Genomic DNA, 23,527 nt, shown 5'->3' on the forward strand with positions numbered 1-23,527 from the left:
AACTCCCCTCACAGCTAGGGGGCGCAATATCCCAGATATAATGCGGCCCCTGGGACCTTTCATGCTGCATCCCAGCTCTGAGGGGCCATAGTGCAGCTGTAGTAGCAGCCAGGAAGATGAGAGGTAGATGCTCCTGTTACTGCCCTCCATAACACACAGCCCTGTGGCCTCGTCCTACTAATACAGGGCTGCCGTCCATGTTATGTCGTCGTTTAGTCACGCAGTGACACTATGGAGGACTATGTGTGTGAACGGCCACTTGCAGCCGGTGTTGTTTAGTATCAAGCGCCATTTTATTAAGCACAATGGAAGATAATATATACTACAAGACTGAGGGGTAATAAAAAAATAACACGTCAGCCTCCTGTCAGCCCAACCGCCCGGCTGCCACCACAGCGGCTCGTCCGCCATTGCCCCCTCCTCACACAATAGAGGAGTGCGCGCGCGTCACCGCTCATCATTCCACAGCCGAGCGGCTCCTCATTGGTCGCCGCTCGTCGGCTTCTCCCCATTGGCTGGATCGCGCCTGGCGTGAGCTGCTCTCCCCCAACATCAGCTGCGTACAGCACGGATATGACTGCGATAACTTCCCTGTACCGCCCGGACTGCCGCTCCCTCTACCTCACAGGCAGCTGCCGCCATTAGCTAACCCTCTACCCGCACCCGCAGCTCTTCTCCTGCCACCATAAGCACACCTAGACGTAACAGGTAAGGCGAATGCGCTGTGGTGCTAGGGATTTGTAGTTCGTCGCATTCGCTCCGGTTTGAGCGAAGGTTATAGAAACTACAATTCCCGACGAGCTTTGCGGTTGTGTGCGGTGACGTCACGTCCGGGCGAACAGGATGTTGTGAAGGTCTGCATGAATGAGCGTGTGGGCGGGGCCTGTGTCGGCTGGTATGAATGAGACGCTCTGATGATCGCTGCCGGCGTCGCTCTCACCGCTTCTTGTATCCGTAGGGAGGACGGGATCCCGCAGGCAGACATGAAGATCAAGGATGCCAAGAAGCCATGTAAGTGTGCCTAGAGGCGGGGGCTGTGAAGTGTAATGACCCACCTCAGCTAATTAGAAGTTTGTATTACTTTGCTAACTTTCCTGCCACTAGTAGAATAGTTGTACGTTGTGGACAGCCCTTCTGTACAGATGCTGTAATGTCAGATATCTGCAGGGCTTTACCTTCTGCCACTGGTACAGGATTTAAAACATGTTAACGGAAGAGGGAAAAAAAAGTAATTTTTCTGCCGCTGCGCTGAGAGCTGCGATGTCTTCCATAGCTGTCTGCAGCACCACCAGTTGTAGGTCTTACTGGTACCAACCCTGTTGGGGCACATATTTACAGCACTCGGTCCTTAAAGGGGTTGTCCCGCGCCGAAACGGGTTTCCCCCCCCCCCCCCCCCCCCGTTCGGCGCGAGACAACCCCGATGCAGGGACCTAAAGAAAGCTTACCGGAGCGCTTACCTTAATCCCCGCGCTCCGGTGACTTCTATACTTACTGGTGAAGATGGCCGCCGGAATCCTCTTCCTCCGTGGACCGCAGCTCTTCTGTGCGGTCCATTGCCGATTCCAGCCTCCTGATTGGCTGGAATCGGCACGTGACGGGGCGGAGCTACACGGAGCCGGCATTCTGCACGAGCGGCTCCATTGAAGAGAGCAGAAGACCAGGACTGCGCAAGCGCGGCTAATTTGGCCATCGGAGGGCGAAAATTAGTCGGCTCCATGGGAACGAGGACGCCAGCAACGGAGCAGGTAAGTAAAAAACTTTTTATAATTTCTGTATGGCTCATAATTAATGCACAATGTATATTACAAAGTGCATTATTATGGCCATACAGAAGTGTATAGACCCACTTGCTGCCGCGGGACAACCCCTTTAACAGGTTAAATATGTAACTTTTTTATCCGCTGACCAGCGCTCAGACGGGTGATGATTCTGCCGCTGGTGTCCTTGGCATGTGGACCGCAGCATGTTTGGACGTTGCTCTGCTGTTACATCAGCACTGAGGCTAAAGGGCACCTTGTATGTGTTAAGAAGTCTTCCCCGTTGGTGGCAGAGACGGCCCTATCATGTATTGCCGCAGTGAGTGCACACAGTAGGAGGTGGGGATCCCTGGAGAGGTCAGAATGGCGCGATGTCCATGTTGCGTTTGGTCTGTATGTCGGGAGTATACCTCTGGCGTATATAGCCATACAGTGGCATACGTCATCCATTGGCCACAAAGTAAAACAGTAAGCTTTTTATTTTGTGGTGTTCCGCTGCAGTCTGCACACGCCAAACGTATCTGTCACAAGCGCTGGGAACATGGTTATATTTTACGGCCTCGTTCACATTGTTTTTTTCATGTGGTTGTTCGGCAGAACAATGACAGTAACAGCAGTGCAGGATCCCTCGTGTGTCAGGGATCAAGGATGCCCCCCACAGGTTTCCTTCATGTTTGTCATTTACTGGAAAAAACAGAGGTGCCTGTTTCCGGTAAATTTAGGCTGCCCTCACATCTGGGGCGGGGGATCCGTTCTCCTGTCTCATTCAGGGAGCAGAAAAGGGGAATCCCATGACAAAATAGACCCCCTTGTCTATAATGGGGTCCATTCGTTTTCCACTCAGCTGCCCCGCACTTCTTCCGGTATTTTATGCCACATCTTCAACTGGAGGTTCCAACACAGATGTGAAGGCGGCCTTAGCAGAATATGACGGAGCCTCCAGACAGAACCTCCAACACCCATGTGAGCAAAGCTTTAGCACCCATTCACATGGGCATAATTTCTGTCTGTATGAAGTCCATATTTCTGAATACGGACCCATTGAATGAAATAGTTGTATTTAGACATTCGTATTTTACGTACTTTAGAAGTCGTTCAGAGGTTTTGCTGTTAGGGACATTTTGTGTCACAAGATCCCTGAGAGAAGTATAATGGATCTTTGTGGTATGGCCAACCTGCATGTCGAGGGGTGACCCCTCTATTACTACCGGTGTACAACGGCTCCGCTTACAAGATTTCCTTCAGCTACAGTCGTTTTATGTGTAATGGAGGATGAAGATCTGTCATTTCTTCTGTACAGTCCAGCACCCCACATTACATCACAGAGAACTCATTATTTCAAAAAGTATTACCCCCTAACTAAGTTGTCAAAATTTGAGCAACCCAAACATGGAAAATTACTCCATCTTTGCGGAACAAGATACATTTGAGTTACGTTCTACAAAGTCCCTACATCTGATGTAATATTTTATCTTTGAGGTTGTAGCCCCTTCTGAACAACATTCTGTGGGGGGTATACAGAACTCTTGTGCATCAGGACAACCTTTCCGTAAAACGGACTATTCTTTATGCAAGATTCTACCTAATTGCTTACTAATCCCTGAATAATTGGAGACAAAAGGAATGCTAGAATCTCTTTTCATGTCACCTCTGTAGGGGTCTATCTCTGTTAATCCTAGACCTGCACCTCCTGTAGAAGATCTTTAGATAATGGTAGTTTTACACGAGATGATGTGTCGGGACTGGGATTGTTCTGGCCCACTCGCCTCCGTTGATAGTAAGCAGACAGTCGTTCTTAAGTGATCGACTACCTCTTTACATCGAACAATACGTCATTCAGTTTTCTGCATGCAGAAACCAAACAAGTGGCCAACCTCTCGAATAGTCGGCGCGGGCACTTCTACTGAACGATAATTGCTCAGTCTTCCTGGATCGCAGGAATCCGGACGATACTTGTCTCATGTAAAAACATCTTTACTAGAGATGAGCGAGTGTACTCGGATAAGCACTACTCGCTCGAGTAATTGGCTTTATCCGAGTATCGCTGTGCTCGGGGCTAAAGATTCGGGTGCCGGCGGGGAGCTGCAGGGGAGAGCGGGGAGGAACGGAGGTAAGATCTTTCTCTCCCTCTCTCCCGCCCGCTCTCCCCTGCTCCCCGCTGCGACTCACCTGTCAGCCGCAGCGGCACCCGAATCTTTAGCCCCGAGCACAGCGATACTCGGATAAAGCCAATTACTCGAGCGAGTAGTGCTTTTCCGAGTACGCTCGCTCATCTCTTATCTTTACCCTTCATAAGAAATTTCCAACACGTCCCACCAATCCTTTCATCAAGTCCGTCATCATCTATACAATATGATTTACTCTAAGCATTTGGCTCCAATTGAAAGTTGAGGATGATGGCTATCACAGTGTAAAATACTGTTGTATTCCCTAGGTTTTACTAACAGATCTCTTCTCACCCAACCATTTTACAAAATTAACACACATATCGAAAAACTTTGTCTTTGAATCCCTGGACATTGTCATCGTAAACTGTACCCCATCCATACAACTCTTCAACATACTATGGCACAACTCCCAATCTTCACCATTACTTGGGGAAATACCCATCGCTGGTAGCGCTTGATCGATATTATTCCACACAAGTGAAGAAAGTGGATGATGACACGCTGCTCTTGGAACGTGAATGTCACAATTTTAAGTATTGAACCCGCTTCTAACTCCAGCCGCTGGCACACGAGTTCTGTCTCGCTCATCTCTGAAGAATGTCCGTGTCTTCTTTATTGTGTCCCATCTGCTCCTATTCTCGAGGAAAAAATGAGGAGACCTTAGAAGTCGAGTGCCTCTCGTAACATTTCACATGAACACATTCAGCATCCAATTCTTCCTGGCACAGGAATCTCACTCAGTGCTCCCATATGAGATTATCTGTTTTATAGTATAATAAACGGCGATTGGAAGATTAAGTGCCGCATTATCCAGTAAACGCCCAGCATAAAGTTATTTACTGTTACTGCGTGGACAGAGCGTGCCACACCGGAGTTGGCAAATGACAGGTGGCAAAGGCCACTTCACAGCAGCGTATTTAGAGCTTTGTTTTGCCGCAGCATTTGTAATGCAGTGTTTAGATGGAATGATTATACTGAGGAACACCATTTCTGGTGACTCAGATGTTAGAGCTTTTGGGGGGTGTTTTGGGGTCATAGGGTCTGAAAAATGACATTTTAGTTTTTCTCCATCAGATCTGCTTATCAAGATATGACATCCGTCCATATAAATGTATACATGTACACATATTGTATTATACATGTAATGACTGCCAATCAAAAGCTGAAGGTACAAAGATAACTCCCAAGAAGCCTAGAACACGAATAAAATAGGAGTTTCTTCATTGAGATGTCGATGAAACTACAGTTCTGTGATTTCTGGTGATGAGATGTTCCTGGACATTTGCACTGGATGTTTCACCAGTAATCGACCATCATATTCGTATCCCATCGTCCATGATCCTTGTTTACTGGTGAAATCGCTCACCCTGTTCATGACTTGCATCACCAAGACCATTTTGGAATTCCATCCAAAAGGGCTGCCGGTCCTGAAATCTGATGTTCATGTTACAACCAAGTGTTCACAAACAGACGTGAGCATATTCTCCACAAGGTCACCTTAGTTCACGGCCTTATAGTTCCCAAGGAAACTCTTTACAACCCTACGAAACGACGACCGCACACGAGCCTCAAAGTTGTCCACTGAATGTTGGAGATTCAAGTGAGAATCGTACAGTCTAAACACGCTGCCCGAGCGGGAATGAGCTGTGATGTCATCAGCTTGTCCTATCGGGCATACGGGAATCGTGAGATTCTTGGCCCGTGTAAAAGGGGCATAAGCCATAACTAGGACTGGAACATAAACAGAATAAAACTTAATGGAAAGGTTTATACCCTCATGTGTTTATGGATACAATCCCAGTTTTGATTTCAAATTACTAATTAGGAATACTGCTTTGTAAAATGGACCTAATTGTTCGGATTGTTTCCTAGTTTACCCATTGAGAGTTCTTACTGTTAGTCATCAAATTATTGCCCTTCTGTGCTCTAATAAAGCCCTTCTGTCATTAGTTTGCACTGTTCTGTCACATTAATATGCAAATAATATACTTTATTTCCTTTTATCAGCATTCCCTTGGTTTGGTATGGACATTGGTGGAACTTTAGTGAAACTGTCTTATTTTGAGCCAATTGACATTACAGCAGAGGAGGAGCAAGAAGAAGTTGAGAGCTTAAAGAGCATTCGTAAATACCTGACTTCCAACGTAGCCTATGGTTCTACGGGCATTCGAGATGTCCACTTGGAGCTGAAAAACCTGACTCTCTTCGGCAGAAAAGGAAACATGCACTTCATCCGATTCCCCACACAAGACCTGCCAACGTTTATTCAGATGGCAAGGGATAAGAATTTTTCGACAGTACATACAGTTCTATGTGCTACCGGGGGCGGTGCTTATAAATTTGAAGAAGAGTTTAGGACGGTAAGTGCTGATCAGAACCTCAGATTTTACACTTTTCATTCTGATCGATCAGTGTGTAGAGCTCATGTACTAATTTCTGTACAGAGGCTTGAAGAAAATGCAGATGCCGTTGTCATTTCCGCGACCGTGCAGGACTAGTTTTTAATTGTAGATCAAACAAATTAGTCATATACCACCATGTATAGAAAGTTTGACAATTAATTAACAGATATATAGACATAAACAATACATGCTGAAGTATCCAGAGGATTCAGTAATTTAAGGTAAAGGAGAATGCATGCAAATGGTATGTACCAAATTCTCAACCATCATACACTCATGGTAAAAAAATCCCTACCCTAGAAGGAGTTCACAGAATCAAACGAAACTTTATCTGTGTCATTGTAGCATTGATAATAGGTAAGTGATTACAATAACAGAGCAAAAGGAGAATTTATAGTGTGAAACTGACCCTTTGGAGGGAGGCACTAGTACCCTGTTGTGCCACCTCTAGCTTGGATACAAGATGTGATACAGGCGGGCATGGAGGCTCTAGTACCCTGTTGGGCCTCCTCTAGCTTGGATACAAGATGTGATACAGGCGGGCATGGAGGCTCTAGTACCCTTGTTGTACTGCCTCTAGCTTGGATGTAAGATGTGATACGGGTGGGCATGGAGGCTCTAGTACCCTGTTGCACCGCCTCTAGCTTGGATACAAGATGAGATACGGGTAAGCATGGAGGCTCTATTACCCTGTTGTACCACCTCTAGCTTGGATACAAGATGAGATACGGGTAAGCATGGAGGCTCTAGTACCCTGTTGTACCACCTCTAGCTTGGATGTAAGATGTGATACGGGAGGGCATGAGGTTTTGTTTGGGTATCCTGCAGAATATCAGTTCACATTTGCTGTAACTGAGTCTTTAGATCCGGCAAGCTCGTAGGCTGTTGAAGATGGCGTCCCAGATGGTCTCATACATGTTCTGCCGGTTATAAATCTGGTGACTGGCAGCTACAGAAGTGTGACAATGTTGTGGGGACATTCCTATGAGACCCTTGTGTGTGCGGCTGAGTATTATCCTGCTGGAAAATGCCTCTTGGAAGCCGCCATGGGATGAACACATGTGGCTGCAGGATGTCCTGAACATATCGCTGAGCGGTCATTGTCCCTTGTACTATTAGGGGGGACCGACTGTCATATGTGATGGCCCCCCAGACCATCACACCAGCAGGGGGCAGTGTGCCGCTCCACAGCAAAGGCAGGATTGAGATCCGTACCCTGAGGTCTTTAGACACAAACCTGTCCGTCACTACCCACACTAAACCTGGATTAGTCGCTGAAGACAACCCAGTTTTGTCGATCACGACACCACTGCAAAGGGAGGCGACCGTGGGTGTAAAAGGCAGTACACATAATTTAGGTTTGTGAGCCTCGTTATAGTGTAATAGTTTAATGGTATGTACATTCTTTTTTTATCAGATTGGAAACCTAGAATTGCACAAGGTGGATGAACTGGATTCTCTGGTTAAAGGCTTGCTGTACATAGATTCTGTCCGTTTTAATGGACAGGCTGAGTGCTATTATTTTGAAAATGCTTCCCACCCTGAACAGTGCCAGAAGATCCCTTTTAATCTAGATGACCCTTATCCTTTACTGGTTGTGAACATTGGTTCTGGAGTCAGCATTCTCGCAGTCCATTCCAAGGACAGCTATAAAAGAGTCTGTGGTACAAGGTAATGCACTTTGAATCCTATGCTTATAAACAAGTAGCGATAACAAATCTTTATTTATACCAAATAGGAATTTCAATTTGCTAGAATTTAAAGGGGTTGGCCACTTGATTGCTAACGTATACCAGTGAATATTCATAATTTATATGCCTCTTAATATATCCTTTGAGTCCTCTGTCCTGTCCAGACAGCACTGCCATCCATAGGATGGCTGCAGAAGGAGGGATATGTAATGAGACGCATCATTCAGCCTCCTCCATAGTAATGCACTGCATGCAGGAAACTAGTGCAGGCACACATTACATCTTGATGATGAAAAAGTCATTCTAGAGCGCTGGCCACTATGGCTCTCACTTCCTTCTTACTTGCTGTCCACTGCCTGTTGTCATGTGAAGTCCATCTGTGGTAACGGAGACACCAAGAAGGATCACAGGAATACTCGTACAGTAATGATCGCCACGAAGCTCTCTACAGGACCCCAACCCCTCAGAAAGCCAGACTATCCTGACTGATGTGAGTAGTTACAATCTGTATACAGAGCTGCAGAATATAGTATAATGGTGCTATATAAATTGCAGGAAAATAAATTATCCTTTAGTTTTTACAATCTGGGTTTCTGAATCAACATGCCTTATTTTTACCGCCTGTGCTCCCTGTCTAACCTCTTGAACTCACATCATCTTCTCTTTTCTCAGCACAACTTACATTCTCTTCCCTTTTCCCTTCAACTGCCCTCCACACCAGGAACCAGCGCAGTCATAGGAACCTCAAATGTCTTGTTACTCACACACTCTGACTCGCTTCTCCCACTATTATCCTGCAGTGTTGATCCAGAGGAAGGCAAAAAGCCTACTTGAGTAGAAGCTAATTTTCCTTTATATTAGGAAAAAAATCCTTCCAGGCGCCAATCTGAAAAAATTAGAATAATTCCCTGAATCAACAACCCTGAAGTAATTAGTGGCTATAACATGTAATATTATTACAGTTAAGAAAGAAGTTTAAGCCCCTCTTGAACTCTTTCAGCAAGTTTGTCATCACCACGTCCTCAGGCATAGAGTTCCACCGTCTCCCTACTCTTACAGTAAAGAACCCTCTTCTATGTTGGTGTAGAAACCTTCTTTCCATTAAACGTAGAGTATAAGATCGCGCACAGTATTGATGCAGTCCCTGCATCCCTCTACACACCTTCTCAGTGTCCTCACTCCTTAACTTGCTTCCCTACTATTACATTGGAAAAGCTTTCCACCCTACTTTCCAAATCGTACCTTGCCACCTGACTCGGTCCCATCTCACCTCATTTCCAACCTAACCACTATGTTGATCCCAGCCCTAACCCATTTTTTTTTTCAGCCTTCCACTGGCTTCCTCCTTCCATCTTTTAAACCTACAACCATCACACCCATCCTAAAGAAGCCACCCCTTGATCTGTCCTGTGTTCAGCTCCCACCGCATCTCACTGCTTCCATTTGCCTTAAAACACCTAGAACAGCAGATCCAAGTTGAACTGTCCTCCCACCTCTCTACCAACTTACGATTTGACCAGCTACAATATGGCTTCCAACCCCTCGACTCTAGTGAAACCGTCAAGTCGCCAATGATCTGTTAAATACAGAAGCCTCAAAACATCACTCCGTGCTCCTCCTCCTAGACATTTCCCGCAGTCTGACACAATTGAGCATTTCCTCCTGTTACAAGTGCTCTCCTCCCGTGGCATCACAAATTTGGATCTCCTCACTAACCAAACATTTAGTGTTTCCCACTCGCAGACTACCTGCTCAACTTGCTCTTTCTTTGTGTTTCTTAAGGCTTTATTCTAGGACCTCAACTGTTCTCAAACTACACCTTTGGCCTAGGACAGCTCAAAGAATCCCACGGCTTTCACCTTTACGCTGATTGCACTCAAATTTACCTCTGGCCCAGAATCCCAGTGTATCGAATGGCTAGATCCTCCTTCTCTTCCTCCTTTTTAAAACTCAACTCTGTTTTCCCCACCAGATCTATCAATCACAATCAATGGCTGCATACTTTTTTGTAGTCCCACTCTACTGTAACAGTTGATTCTGCCCTGTTATTTAAACCTTAAATACGAACCTTTTGTCACCTCCAACTGACCAACATTGTGTATGATCTTTCATCAACCCCGAGTCAACAAAAAATGTTATTGCAGTAGTCTAAGTGGGCAATGATGAGAGCATGCAACATCCTTTTCTGTGGCAAACTATCCAACACTCTTGCACCCCTCCAGTCCATCCTCAACCCTGCTGTCCAACTAATCCACGTCTTTCGTACTCCGCTGCCTCTTCCCTCTGCCATTCCTTTCACTGGCTGCCCATTGTCCTGAGAATCAGTACAAAGCTGTCTGCAAAATGACTCCTCTCTATATGTAACCGCTGGTCCTCACAAGACCTTTTTTGCTGTTCCTCACACACAATATGTATCCAAGATATTTCCTGTGTGCCCGCCATAGTCTGGGACTCATCACCCCACACATCAGATTCCGCTACTTGCTAGCTCACCTCTTCAGAAAAGCCTAAAACGTGCTGTCACCGCTATATGTGACGCTTCTACCCTCACCTACTGTCTCTCTCCCCTGTAAGCCATCACAAGCTGAGTCCTCTCTCCCTCGATATTCATTTAGTTCATGTTTAATGTTCCTGTGTGTTTTTTATGTAATGTATTAACCCCTTTTTCATAATAATGGATACCATGTTTATAGTATTTTACTACTAGAAAACTAGTGAATCTACAGCAGTTAAGATTCCGGCATGAAGACCTCACTGGCAAGTAGTAATGTGCCAACTTTTCTTCTGTAGCCTAGGTGGAGGCACCTTCCTCGGTCTTTGCAGTTTACTAACAGGATGTGAAAGCTTTGAAGAGGCTTTAGAAATGGCAGCATCTGGTGACAGTACTAATGCTGACAAATTGGTACGGGACATATATGGAGGGGACTACGAAAGATTTGGACTTCCTGGGTGGGCAGTAGCATCAAGGTAAAATTAAAACTTTCGATTTACTATTCTAATACCCTAATAGGAAATGTTCACACGGTGGATTTTTTTTTTTTTTTGCATGGGATTTGACACGGGATTCGTCTCAAAGATCCACACCCCAATTACTTTTCAGTAGGATCCATGCCGCTGTCTATGACGCGGATTTCAAATATGGATAAGAAAAAAATAAAATCATAATCTCTGTTCTTGACGTATAAACCATGTTGGAATTCCACACTGGATTTGGCCATTGAGAAGGACTAAATCCCGCAGCTCTACACCTACATAGCCATGGCAGAAATCTGCAGCTCAGCTGTGGATATCTGCCATGGTTTCCAAAGGCAAAATCCATGTGTGATATTTTGCCACGTGCAAATACCCACAAATTTGTTTGAGCTTCATACTTCAGATGTTAATATCCCCACAACTACACAAGAATGGATTTTCACTGCTAGAGCTGTAGAACTGTAGATCTTTCTGCTAATATGATAAAAAAATATTACATATTTTTAATAGTTGAAGGATCCAGGAGCTCAGGCAGGCACACGCAGCGGGTCCTGCCTTCCCTCAGGCCTCCCAATCTTCTCTGCTTCCCCTGCTGCCTTGCTGGGTGTCATTTAACGTCTGGATCTCCTCGGAAAAGGGAGTGTGATCTCGGAAAGTGGTGTAAAGCACAAATGGACAAGTCCACAGGACACTCACTTTTCACATGTCCCTTACAAAGTTTTAAGGCCGATATTCCACCACAAAGCCCAGGAATTCCTCAGGGACTGTTAATTAGCAGAATATCTAAAAAGTGGCAGCATCCATCCAGGTGTGACGTTATCAAACACTGTTTATCCAGTATTGATCCTTGTAGGCATTGTTGCTTTTTCATACCATAGATCTCGAGCGGTCTGCTTGCATAAAAGGAAATGTAAGCCAGCCTCTGCCTGAGGCTTCTTTCACATAAGTGCATATCGACTGGCCATTTCATGGCCGGCTGATATGCGCTGTGATCTGATGCATTGGATTCCAATGCATCAGATCACATGGGCGTATTTGCGAGACGTAAAAACTCCCAGCCGGCCAATATATCACTGGGTGTTTTTACGTCGAGCCCAAAACATAGTTCTAGAACTATGTTTGGGCCGGAATATGTCAGGCTGCTGCATGGGCTCCTATGGGGGCCCATGGCAGTGTCCGTAGGTGGGTGGGAGTTTAGGAACGTGGCTGCTAAACTACCTCCCTCTGTTCTCCTCCCCTTCCCCGTGCAGGCTTACCTCTCCTCCCTGCTCAGTCTCTGCAGTGGGCGGGGGCGGAGCTAAATGGTGACCCACCCAGCTCCTCCCATTGATGGCTATGGACAAAGATCTCAATGAGATCGAAACGTTGCATAATGGGTGACTTGGAGGAATAAAGAGAAGTTTTTTTACTTGCATCCTGCTGTGCTGCCGTGGACTTCACTCATCTGTACCCTTTTGAGTCTTTGGATCCAGACTCTTGCCGCAGCTTGCGCCCTATTTTTCGGTCTCACCGTATTGGCATTTGGGGAAGTGCTGTTCACAGATTTTCCTTTATTGATGGCTATGGACAAGGGGTGGGACATAGGCGGAGCTAAGCACCCACATTGTCTCCGTCCCTTGTCCATAGCCATCAATGGGAGGAGGCAGGGCTGACCTTTGCTTAGCTCCGCCCCCTCCTCCCATTGCACAGACGGACCGGGGGGGGAAGAAAGGTAAGCCTGCGATGGGCAGGGAGGTGAAATGGGCGATGGCCTGGTGTGGTCGGCACATTTGCGCCAGCCTCACCAGGTCATATGAACAGGCGCATAAACGTTTGATTGGTGCGCCCGTTCGCCAGTTTTTTTTCGCTCTCAATGTAGAGTATATCTGTCAGACGTTTTCACGGCCGGCCTATATGCGCTCTTGTGAAAGAAGCCTCAGGACGTGGTGATGACAAACTCACTGTCAGGGTTATAATATCTGTCGGGTTGGTGCCATGGTCCTTAAAAAAAGTGGCCTTTTCTTTAAAGGTGGCACATCTTTTGCTTAGGAGGGGCTTGCACAAAAATTTGCACTTTATACGCCAATTTTAATTTCATAAATCTCCATAGTGTGTAAAGTGGTATTAATGTATATGTTTAATTGTAGTCTTTCCCCCAATATAATATGCATCAGCCTATTACAGTTCAGCATATTACCCGATTACATTCTTGCCTTTTTTTTCCTCTTAGCTTTGGGAACATGATTTGCAAAGATAAACGAGAATCGGTTAGCAAAGAAGATTTGGCGCGGGCTACATTGGTAACCATAACCAATAATATTGGCTCAATAGCCCGAATGTGCGCTGTTAACGAGGTAAGATTGAAATTAATATGACTTTCAGCCCAAGGCTGTCAGGTCAAAGTTGTACTATTACAATAGTTGGAGAGCCACAACTTGTAGTCTGCTAACTCCCCTATTCTGTGTTTGTTGGGGATGGCTTGCTTTAGCATTTGTCAGTTGCCTGATCTTTTATTCCTGTTGCTGTAGCTTTCTGTAGGCTATAACCATTCTGTCCTTATAAATAACGGAAAGCTCTCCATGCATTTTCTGGGGAGCTTGGCCAATTCACAAAAGCCAGTCTGTTTATTGCTTGCATCCTTCGGCTTCTTTATAGTGCTGCCTTGTGGCATATGGATCAAGCAGCATTGTACAGGGCTATGAAGGCTGTAGGAGAATCCAACAAACCAAACAGTGGAAGAGCTGAAAACCCCTTTTCTATGGTTTCAAAGTCAGAAGGACTGAAGAGAAGCATAAGTAATGTCATTTAATGAAAGTGTTGCAAAGTAAACCAAACGCTTTTGCAACCTAACTTTGAAGGGGCCGTACAATAAATAAATATTAAAATCTTGAGTAACTTCGTACCCTGTTTCCCTGAAAATAAGCCCTAGCATGATTTTTCAGGATTTTTGAGAATGCTCAACCCCTTTAAAGACATGGCCTATTTTGGGCTTAAGGATGCAACAATTTTTAGCAGGTTTTAATCTCCATTTTCAAAAACCATAACTAAAAAAAAAAAAAAACTGTAAAAAAAAATAATCTTTTTTATCTATCATATAAAATAAAAAATTAGCTATTGCCCACCTCAACCATCGCCATAACCACGCTGTAATCAGGGGACTAAAAAGGAGACTAAAACACCTTCTGTGTATTTTTCTTTGGGTCTAAATACACTACATATTTACAGGCAGAAAAAGCCCACAGGAGGACCGAAATACGAAGGAAATATATTTTCTGTCCATGACTACGCTGCGTATTGATGGAGGGGGAAAAAAAACACGTTCATGTGAATAAGCCCTTATGGTACAGAAAATTCTATGCCAAAATCTGCATGTATAATGTGAGCTATGGAGCAGAAACCCACAACAGCAAATTTAGGTAAATTTTGCAGAAATACTCCGCACGTGTGAAAGGTCCCTAAGGGGTTAAACAGAAATTTTAAATCTGCCCCAAAAACTGTCTTGACTATCTCTGGCAGACAGATTGAAGTGAATGCAGGTATCCTCCACTGCCTTACACTCTGAGATAAGCGGCAGCTATGGTAGACCCGCTGGATGACAGCTGTGAAGACTGTTGTGATAAAACCCCTTTTAAGTTTATTCTAGCTACTCAGATTTGTATTATCTGCATCACATAAATGGTTTAGTATGATCCTGCAAGATAAGGCTGCGGCATTTGGAATGACCAATGCATAGAAGGGGGTTAAAGGGAAGCACTGCAATGATTTGCATTCCTGTAAAAGAGGGTTATATAATGGTGCCCCCCCCCCCCCTGAATCTTTTCGCCCGATTAGGCAGTTACTTGAAAAAAGCGATGTTCGATCGAGTAATTGTCCTAAAGGAGCACGTTCGCTCATCTCATCACTACACGTCATTTGCCTTCCAACAATTGCTGCAGATACTATTGATGCTGAAGCAACAATGTTTTTGGCATCATTTAAAATTTAAAGAAACTCTGTACAAGATCATCTTCTTTTAACTCAGTTATTTTTAAATCCTTTTTGTCTTTCAGAAGATAAACCGAGTTATATTTGTGGGTAATTTCCTCAGAGTAAACACCCTTTCCATGAAGTTGCTAGCGTATGCTTTGGATTACTGGTCGAATGGTCAACTTAAAGCACTCTTTCTAGAACATGAGGTATGTTCCAATTAAACAGCAAACACTCGTATATCAGTCACTAATATTAGATCGTGGATACTGAGATACGGTTACATTTCTGTAGACGGTTATGAGAATAATTTTGTTCTATCATTCATTATTAAAAAAAAAAATACATCCAAAGTTAAAGACAAAGTAAGAATAACCTTTTTTCTATTCTAGCTCTTGTAGTTGGTATAAATGTAGGGACATCAAATAATAATCTTCTAATCTGACTTTCAGAGAAAGCAGTAAGATTCCAGCAGTCAGTTTCCTAAAATGTGTTCATTCAAAATAAAAGTTTAGAACTCCTTGAAGATGCTGGAGAACATAATAGAGAACATAGTCAGAAAATAAGAAGGGAACTGGATAATTATCACCTACGTCGGGTAGAATGGAATATTACTCTATGCTTCATATAGACAACTCAAGTGACATTTCAAGCATGGGCAATAGAAGTGTGGCAGAGACTTTGTCTTTTTTCTGCTATTTGGTTGGGTAAAAACTGAAATGGGCTCGGTTGCAGGAGAGAAGCGCGGGATCCCATTCACTTCACTCAGCCTGCCAGGGTTTGGGCTGTTTGATTAACTTTGTTAGGAGTCGCCTGGGATGGCTCCCTTTATTATAATATTAATAATAATAATAATAATATTATTATTATGTCTACAATAGTGCTCCTAGTCTGGGGAAGGTCAGGCATTGCCAAGCCTTAGGTAGCCAACATTGTAATGACCGGTATGGACTCTGTTGAGCCTGATGCTACATGTGTTTGGTTAAAGCACAGGCGAGCAGGATTTATTTTGGCACTGTGCTATTAGACAAGTTGTCCGAGAGTGCTCAAAATCTAGGCAAAGGAGGGAAAACCCCAAACCGTCCATTACTTACTGGCAGCAGCGGCCACGTGTTGTGGATGTAACAGCAGCCAGGTAACCAAAGTCTGGTGGGGAGGACTGGAGCAGAATAGTGGAGGATTTTCTGGGTAAGTATTGGTTCTTCATGGCATTCCCAAACCCCAACTCCTAGATTTTGATCATTATCAAACAGTCCCTTTAAGCTCAGCATAGGGGCTGCAGCTATAAGGACACCCAACATGTATATCGAGGGGCTGTGCTACCTAGAACAAAAGCCTTTAATAGTTCTGATGTTGAAAAGACGTTTCTATCTTGCAGTGTAAGGTGATCAGTACTACACCCACTAATGCAGAGAATATCTATTACATTGTGATATACATACATCAGTGTAAAGTACTAAGTTGCTTGGTCACAAATGCCAATTGAATTGTTCTCCCTTTCTTCCAGGGCTACTTTGGTGCAGTCGGTGCTCTTCTAGGGTTGCTGAATTTCTGTTGAGTTGTCCTGCCTTTTTTTTGCCCGGGCATAATTCACTGCAATGATTTTTCTTGTTAAATGATTGGGCATAAATGAAGAAAAAAAATAGACAACGTTAATATTTTTCTCTTAGTAAATACGTGATGAAGCGCTGAACATCATGAGACCAAAATGGAAACCATGTTGAGGACCTTAATACTGAAGATGTTGCACATATGGCCCTTGCAGCAGTAAACCATCTGTATATAGAGCCAGTATTATGTACATAAGCAAGGGGGGGTTAAAGAGCACATACTGTACTGCATTGACTCTTTCTAGGTTACTGGCAGCCGGTTGGTCTATCCAAATGAATGGTTTGGTCTGCGTTTAACATTCGGCCTGTATAATGGATGCCATTTAGTTTTACTTTGCACCACAGGTGTTTACTGCTCTTACTGTGGCAAAACGCACCCGCTCATGCAGCCATTCCTCCTAAATGGCATCAAGTCATATCTATGGCTTTTCAGTTTTAAGAGGCAGCATTGTGCATCCGCAGTGCCGCATTTATTCTGATTATTTGTAGTAATTTTTTGTAAATATAATGCTCTTAGTTTTCTACCAAGTCAAGCAGGTCCATGTATATTTGCTACAGACTTGTTTTGCCTTAATGTTGACGAACATCCCATTTTCACGGTAGCTAACACTGCTTCAAAACAGGAGTCCTTTCCTGATATATTCATGGCCATTGCTGCAGAAATCGTTGTAATGATCTGTATTTAGTGAATGCGGAAGGCTGCGTTCCCTCATGGCAGAGAAACGGTCATGGCGCAAGCTCTCCCTAGCCGTGGATGGCAATAGCCGCACGATCTTGCCAACATTATCAGGGCAGGGTTTCAGCCGCAACGGCTTTTGTTGTGTGGGGATGCAGCCTTAATTATCCTTACATCTGTTGTTTTCATTCCTTTAATTTGAGACCAGTATTACCAGTGCTGTCTATAGTCTGTCAAGTATTCATAATGGGGAAAAAAGTTGCCTTTTGAGCATTCGGTTTACTTCATTGAGTCTCATCAGGCTGCAACTACATGGCAAATCCTTTTTTTTTCTAAAGTGTTTAATTCAGTGTTTTTGCTCGTGTTTAATCTGTGAGCCTCTTCAGCAGCGGATAACTGTACACCGACGTACATATGTCATGTTCCACTATGCTGATCTGTGGATCTTTGATTCAGCATAACCTTAAAATGTTCTTCTGTTACCTGTTGCCTTATGATATGCTTAGAATTAGAGGTTGCACACTTTTTACTAATTAACGCGACCCTCCGATCCAGGATAAACAAAGCTGGCCGAATCGCTTATATGACACCTGAATGTGTGCATATTATGCATCGGTAATCTAAGACACTACATGCTGCTCCTATTGGGCACCACTGATCAATCAAATCAGGTGTAGTGTCTTAGACTAATAATGTATACTAATGCACAGTGTGTATCAGGTAGTGAGAGAAGCGGTGCGGCCATCTTTGTCCAGGATTGGAGGGGAGCTTTAACTCCTTTAGTGGCACGCCCAGAAAATCTCCAAGGCTTGCTGCGCTGGATATTCAGCTAAACCCCGGAAGATTTCCGTGGACAGCTCTATTGCTGAAATGTGCAGAGCACCAAGCTGTCATTTGAAATCTTCTGGGTTTTTTATTGCATTGTTGACTCATTTAAAAAAAACCTGCCTTGTAAGGCATGACATGGTAATAATAAATCTGCCACTGAAGGGGTTAATATCTCCCTTCAAATGCATTCTGCTACTTTTAAATGAATGAAGGGAACATTCTAACATGTAGAGGTTTATGTAGGACTGGTGATAACAATCTGTGAGTCATGTATGAAAACATTCCCAATACCTTATGGTACTATGGCAGGCATTTGACATTGTCATAGGTTTCACAAAAAAGTAAGTTGACCATGGGGCAGAAAAAAAAATAGAGATTTTGTAGTTCTCCCCATCTAATATCCTTTACATGAACCACCCGACTGAACATTGCCTACATCTAGTGATCATCTTCCAGCAATTGCTGCTAAAATTGTGTGCATCATCTAATTCGTAGCAGTCATGTAAACTCTAAGGTACTTGACTGGATATGTGCCATATGTTGGTAACATTCTCACTAGCAGTGCATTATGGGTAGAGGAATAGAACTGGCACAAACCATTGCTGCTAACAAATCTACTGTGAATCCAAAGATATTTTTGTGCACGTAAACTGGAACTTGTACAGATGAGCGACTGTCCCTTTCTATGTATGTGAATGTACACTTGATGTTTCAGTATGGTCATGCATTTACATTCTTTACATCGTATGCGGATTTTTGTGCCAATATTTGTGGATGCTTTCACATACATCAGTAACTGCTTGCGTTAAAAGGTTCCGATCGGGGATTATAAGCTGAAGGCAGATAATGTTGAATGTATAGAGATTTTTGAAAACCTTGACTTTTTTTAAAAGTCTAAGCAGTAAATAAAATCCTCTCCTCCAAATTGTTTGCCATTTACACTATGGAATTTCCAAGGAGCTTTAGTAAAGTGACCCTGCCGTTTCAGGACGAAATTTGGTTCCAGGGGTGGGGGTATATGATCTGCATTTTGATGCCCCTCCCATCTGTTCAACCAGTTTTGGGCCCTGTTTTTGGCCATCCAAGGTAGCTGCAGTAATTTTTGACCTAGCTAATCTCCTCTGCTCTCTGATTGGCCATTGCTGATCACGTGAGCAGGTATAGTGCTTTAGTAGAGTAATACTACAAATACATGGTTGGGATTAGGCAGTCTGAAGATTGTGTTGGCCAACTTGGATGCCAATGGTGGGTCCAGGAATCGGCAGATCAGAGAAGAACTACATTGGGGACAGAATTTTATCCCCAAACTGGAAGGTTGCTTTAATATACTAGCAAGTAGATATTGCTGTATTCATGAAACTGTAATTGCCCCTCTATCCCACTGAAATTGTGAAATTTCTAAATTGGGTGCCTACTAATTGGAATAGTAGTAAGATGGAGATCATAAATACTTGCACTTTTTCAAGTTTTTTATTATTGCACTTAAGAAAACTAAATTCAAAACTGGCACCTTCCGGCACTTACATATTGTGAACTGTTCAATAATTTTGTTTCCGATATGTAGCATTACATATACCCTATCTAAACTCTCTCCGGAGAAGTGTCCTGGTTGTCCATGGGCACTAGAGGAAAGCGTGAGCTGTGACTGGCTGCTTTGGACAACACAATGTCTTAGTCTGCAATACAGTTTGATGCATAAGGTCTTTACGTGACCTAAAGGCAGGTATAAATGCCGTGTATCTGATCTGTCTATTTTTCCTTGTCCTTTTTTAAATAGTCTTACAGCGTATTTAAGTAACAGTGATATTGAAATATGTGAAATTTTGATACGGTTTCTGTATTAAAGTTTATACACAGGTGTGTACTAAGCATAAAATCCATTGAATGTTCTGTTGTCTCCTTCCATGATACCTGTAATGAACCTTACATTGGTGTTTAAGTATGTTACCTGATCTATTTAACCCCGTGTCACATAAACATTCTCTGTGTGTAGTGGTTGGCATCATCAGTCCAACTTTAATCTAATTGAAAATCTATTGTTGCCTATGTTGGTAAAGCCCTGCTAATACCAGCTTCAGTATGAAGGGGTTCCAAGTATATTGCTATAAGATTTTAGTACAACGAACCTGTTGACTAATTTCCTTTTTGTTTTCTTACTTTCGTGGAAGGATATTTAGGTATAGATGTACAGATGTGACAGGATGCGTTAGCCAAATCTGTGTATACCACTTTACAATATCTGCAACTCATATCTTGGTTAATGGGATTTTCCAGGACTTCCTTCAAAATTTGCTAAGCATAGGGTGTGATGTAATCTACACATCTGCCAAGGCTAGAGATTGTCTGCAGTTATCATATGAATGGCATGTGACAGCTATAGGAGCTTCTGACATTTAATGGGGAAGTAGTGAATAGTTTTATTTCACACTATTCCCTGCCCTTAGCAACTTCTGGAGCAAGTCCCGGAAAACACCTTCAACTTTAAACCTCATTCGCACTCCGGTTTCAGCAAATAGATGTTGTTTTTTGTATAATAAAGTTATACAAATTCCCAGAATACTTCTTGTATTAATTCCCCAAGGTATTCAAAATCTCTGTGTAACTTTTTACGAAAAAGAATAACATTTTTGCTGAAACTGGTGCTGCTTTAAGGCTTTATAAGCACTTTTTGAGAGTGAACAGAATGTTTGCTAGGGGCATTGAGTGATTTGCTTTGGGACCAGCCGATTGGATATTTGCTATTTGAGTACATTGGAACGGCTATTTTTAGTTGGGTCGGGGATCTAACATATTGAAATACTGTATAGCAGTATGAAACAGTTATTTATCTGAAATCCCTAGTATTAAAGGGGTTGCACCACAATTACAAGTTATCCCCTAGCCACAGGAAGGGGAATAACTTGATGATCGGTGGAGGCCCTACCACTAAGACTCCCACCGATCCTGAGAATGGTGGTCCCTTGTCCCCTGGTTCTCATTGCTGTGAGATTCCTTTCTCACCCCCCCAATTATATTACAAAGAATGGAGTGCTGGCTGAGCATACGTGGGCAGCGCTCCATTCATTTCAGTGGAGCTGACTGCAATACCCGAGCGTTTACCGATCTCCAGCAATCCTATTGAAAGTAAATGGAGAGGCAGCGCGCTTGAGTGACCATCGCTCTATTCAATCCTCTCCTCGTGTAGTTTGCCTTTAGTGAGGAGGATGGGGAATACGGAACCCCCTGTTGAAATGAATCAATGGGGGTTTGTAGTCCCACCAATCAGAAAATTATCTGATCACTTGAATTTTGGTACCACTCCTTTAAATTATAATACACATTGGTTATATTGTGTATTGCCTGTCAAAATGTATATGCTAAAGTTCCCACAATGTAAAAGGGTTCTTAGGTGTCATTAAAATATGTATGCCCATTTGTTCTTACATTGATATCTTTCTATTTATATGCCATACGTATTAATACCTATAGCTACCCCTTCCAAATAAACTTAGTGGCTTTTGGTCATTTTGGGAAGTGAAGTCTGGCAGCCATATATAGAATACTGGGTGACACTGTGATATTGGCACATTTCAATGTAAATTAGTACCGTATATACCGGCGTATAAGACGACTTTTGAACCCCGAAAAATCTGCTCTGCAGTCGGGGGTCGTCTTATACGCCGGTAATTCAAAAAAAAAAAAAGTGTAAAAAAAAAAAATTCATTACTCACCTGCCCCGGCGTTCTGTCGCGCTCCGGCAGGATGTCGCTCGCTCCGGCAGGCTGTCGCTCGCTCCTCGTCCCGGCGCAGCATAGCTTTCTGAATGCGGGGCTTGAAATCCCCGCTTCCAGAAAGCTAATACACACGCCGGCAGCCATGACATCATTGAATGGCTGTGATTGGCTAAAGCGCACGTGGCTTCAGCCAATCACACTATTCAATGATGTCATTGAATAGTGTGATTGGCTGAAGCCACGTGCGCCTTCAGCCAATCACAGCCATTCAATGCTGTCATGGCTGCCGGCGTGTGTATTAGCTTTCTGGAAGCGGGGATTTCAAGCCCCGCATTCAGAAAGCTATGCTGCGCCGGGGACGAGGAGCGAGCGACAGCCTGCCGGAGCGAGCGACATCCTGCCGGAGCGCGACAGAACACCGGGGCAGGTGAGTAATGAATTTTTTTTTTTTTCTCCACTGAATACCGGCGTATAAGGTGACAGTTGGGGGGTCGTCTTATACGCCCCGTCGCCTTATACGCCGGTATATACGGTATATATTTGCATTGTTTTATCTTCAAAGGACACCATTTTAGGGTGCATTTTTCTGGTTAAAATTGTCCTAGAAAAGTTGCAAATGTTGGCACTAGCCTAGTTTGCACAAGAATTTGCAGCTTATTTAAATTCACGCCACTTTTAAGAGAAGAAGAAAGCATGGCTTGTTAGGAGGTGCGTGGCCCTCCTGGCCTGACTCTTTTATGTATAATTGATGCCAAAAACGGGTATAAAGTCTAGAATCTACTGTGGCTCATAACGGATGTAGATTTCTGTTTAATTGCACAGACTGCCTGTGATGCACCTAATGTATGAAAAACCATGCAACTCCATATATATATTGGCTGCTTCTTACACCTACGGGAATCCTGATGAGACCAGGATTCGAAACACTGATCTTAATACTTTGTAAATATCAATCAGATGGAGGCTGACTACATGAATAACAATAGTTAGTGGTGGGGGTAGGTATTTACTAAATTTGTGGCAAAACCTGGCATACATGCCTTGCGCCACATTGATTTGTTAGACACCTTTTGGGCCACGTTCAACAATCGTGACGTAAATTTGACAACCTATGACAAAAATACTGGCACAAACTAAGCCAAGTGGCCAAGGATGCAGCAGATTTGTCATATAGCAAAAGCCATTGTGATAAATTTGGCCCATCCGAACGCCTTGGTTAAGATTAAATCTGTCCAGCGTACAATAGGACCAGCACTGTCGTGGTCTGCATCTATAATGGAAATCGCGACACATGAACACAAAGTAAAATTTAGAAGACTCAATTTTCGCCTCAAGACTCAAAATAAATTGTTAACTTCTTACATTCAAATTCGCACAAGCTCTCCTTTTCAGCCTTTTTTTGTGCTGCTTGAGTTTTTGCAGACTTCTCTAAATTACATTTTATCAGGTGATGTAATGTTCTGTCAATATTGTGAAGAAAAAAAAAACCCGTTTCGGCGCGGGACAACCCCTTTAAGTCTTTCTAAGCTTTTAAAAGTAAGTGCTAAGGAGCTTTTTGCAGGTCTTCAGTATATGTGATTTCAAGTTAGCAGTTTACACACTTGAAAGTACTTAAAGGAAAACTGCAGGGGATGGGAAAAAAATCAATCGCGTAACGTCCTCCCGCTTCCTAGTGAGCTCATGTATATCTGCAATTTGGTTCCAGTCATCCCACACCATATGCAAGTTGGCTAACCACATCCCCTTTCTCTTGATTGGTAGTT

The 23,527-nt window shown here is 43.5% G+C and overlaps 1 protein-coding gene across 3 annotated transcripts; it reads left to right on the forward strand.

Moving 5' to 3' along the window:
• Window positions 1–545: 545 nt before the first annotated feature.
• On the forward strand, window positions 546–19,931 carry PANK3 (pantothenate kinase 3). Of its 3 annotated transcripts, XM_066591107.1 has the most exons (8): window positions 546–708; window positions 959–1,011; window positions 5,934–6,286; window positions 7,746–7,999; window positions 10,810–10,986; window positions 13,202–13,325; window positions 15,021–15,146; window positions 16,445–19,931. In XM_066591107.1, exons 2-8 carry the CDS (start codon window positions 984–986, stop codon window positions 16,493–16,495), a joined length of 1,113 nt encoding a protein of 370 aa, XP_066447204.1. In that variant the 5' UTR covers window positions 546–708; window positions 959–983; the 3' UTR covers window positions 16,496–19,931. The 3 variants fall into 3 exon arrangements, with proteins under 3 accessions (XP_066447204.1, XP_066447206.1, XP_066447207.1); XM_066591109.1 differs by lacking the exons at window positions 546–708; window positions 959–1,011; window positions 5,934–6,286; window positions 7,746–7,999 and adding an exon at window positions 8,021–8,509; XM_066591110.1 differs by lacking the exons at window positions 546–708; window positions 959–1,011; window positions 5,934–6,286; window positions 7,746–7,999 and adding an exon at window positions 8,021–8,509 and having other exon boundaries at window positions 10,815–10,986.
• The last annotated feature ends 3,596 nt before the right edge of the window (window positions 19,932–23,527 follow it).

This window comes from Eleutherodactylus coqui, chromosome 2, assembly GCF_035609145.1.
Source record: "Eleutherodactylus coqui strain aEleCoq1 chromosome 2, aEleCoq1.hap1, whole genome shotgun sequence".
Lineage (NCBI taxonomy): Eukaryota > Metazoa > Chordata > Amphibia > Anura > Eleutherodactylidae > Eleutherodactylus > Eleutherodactylus coqui.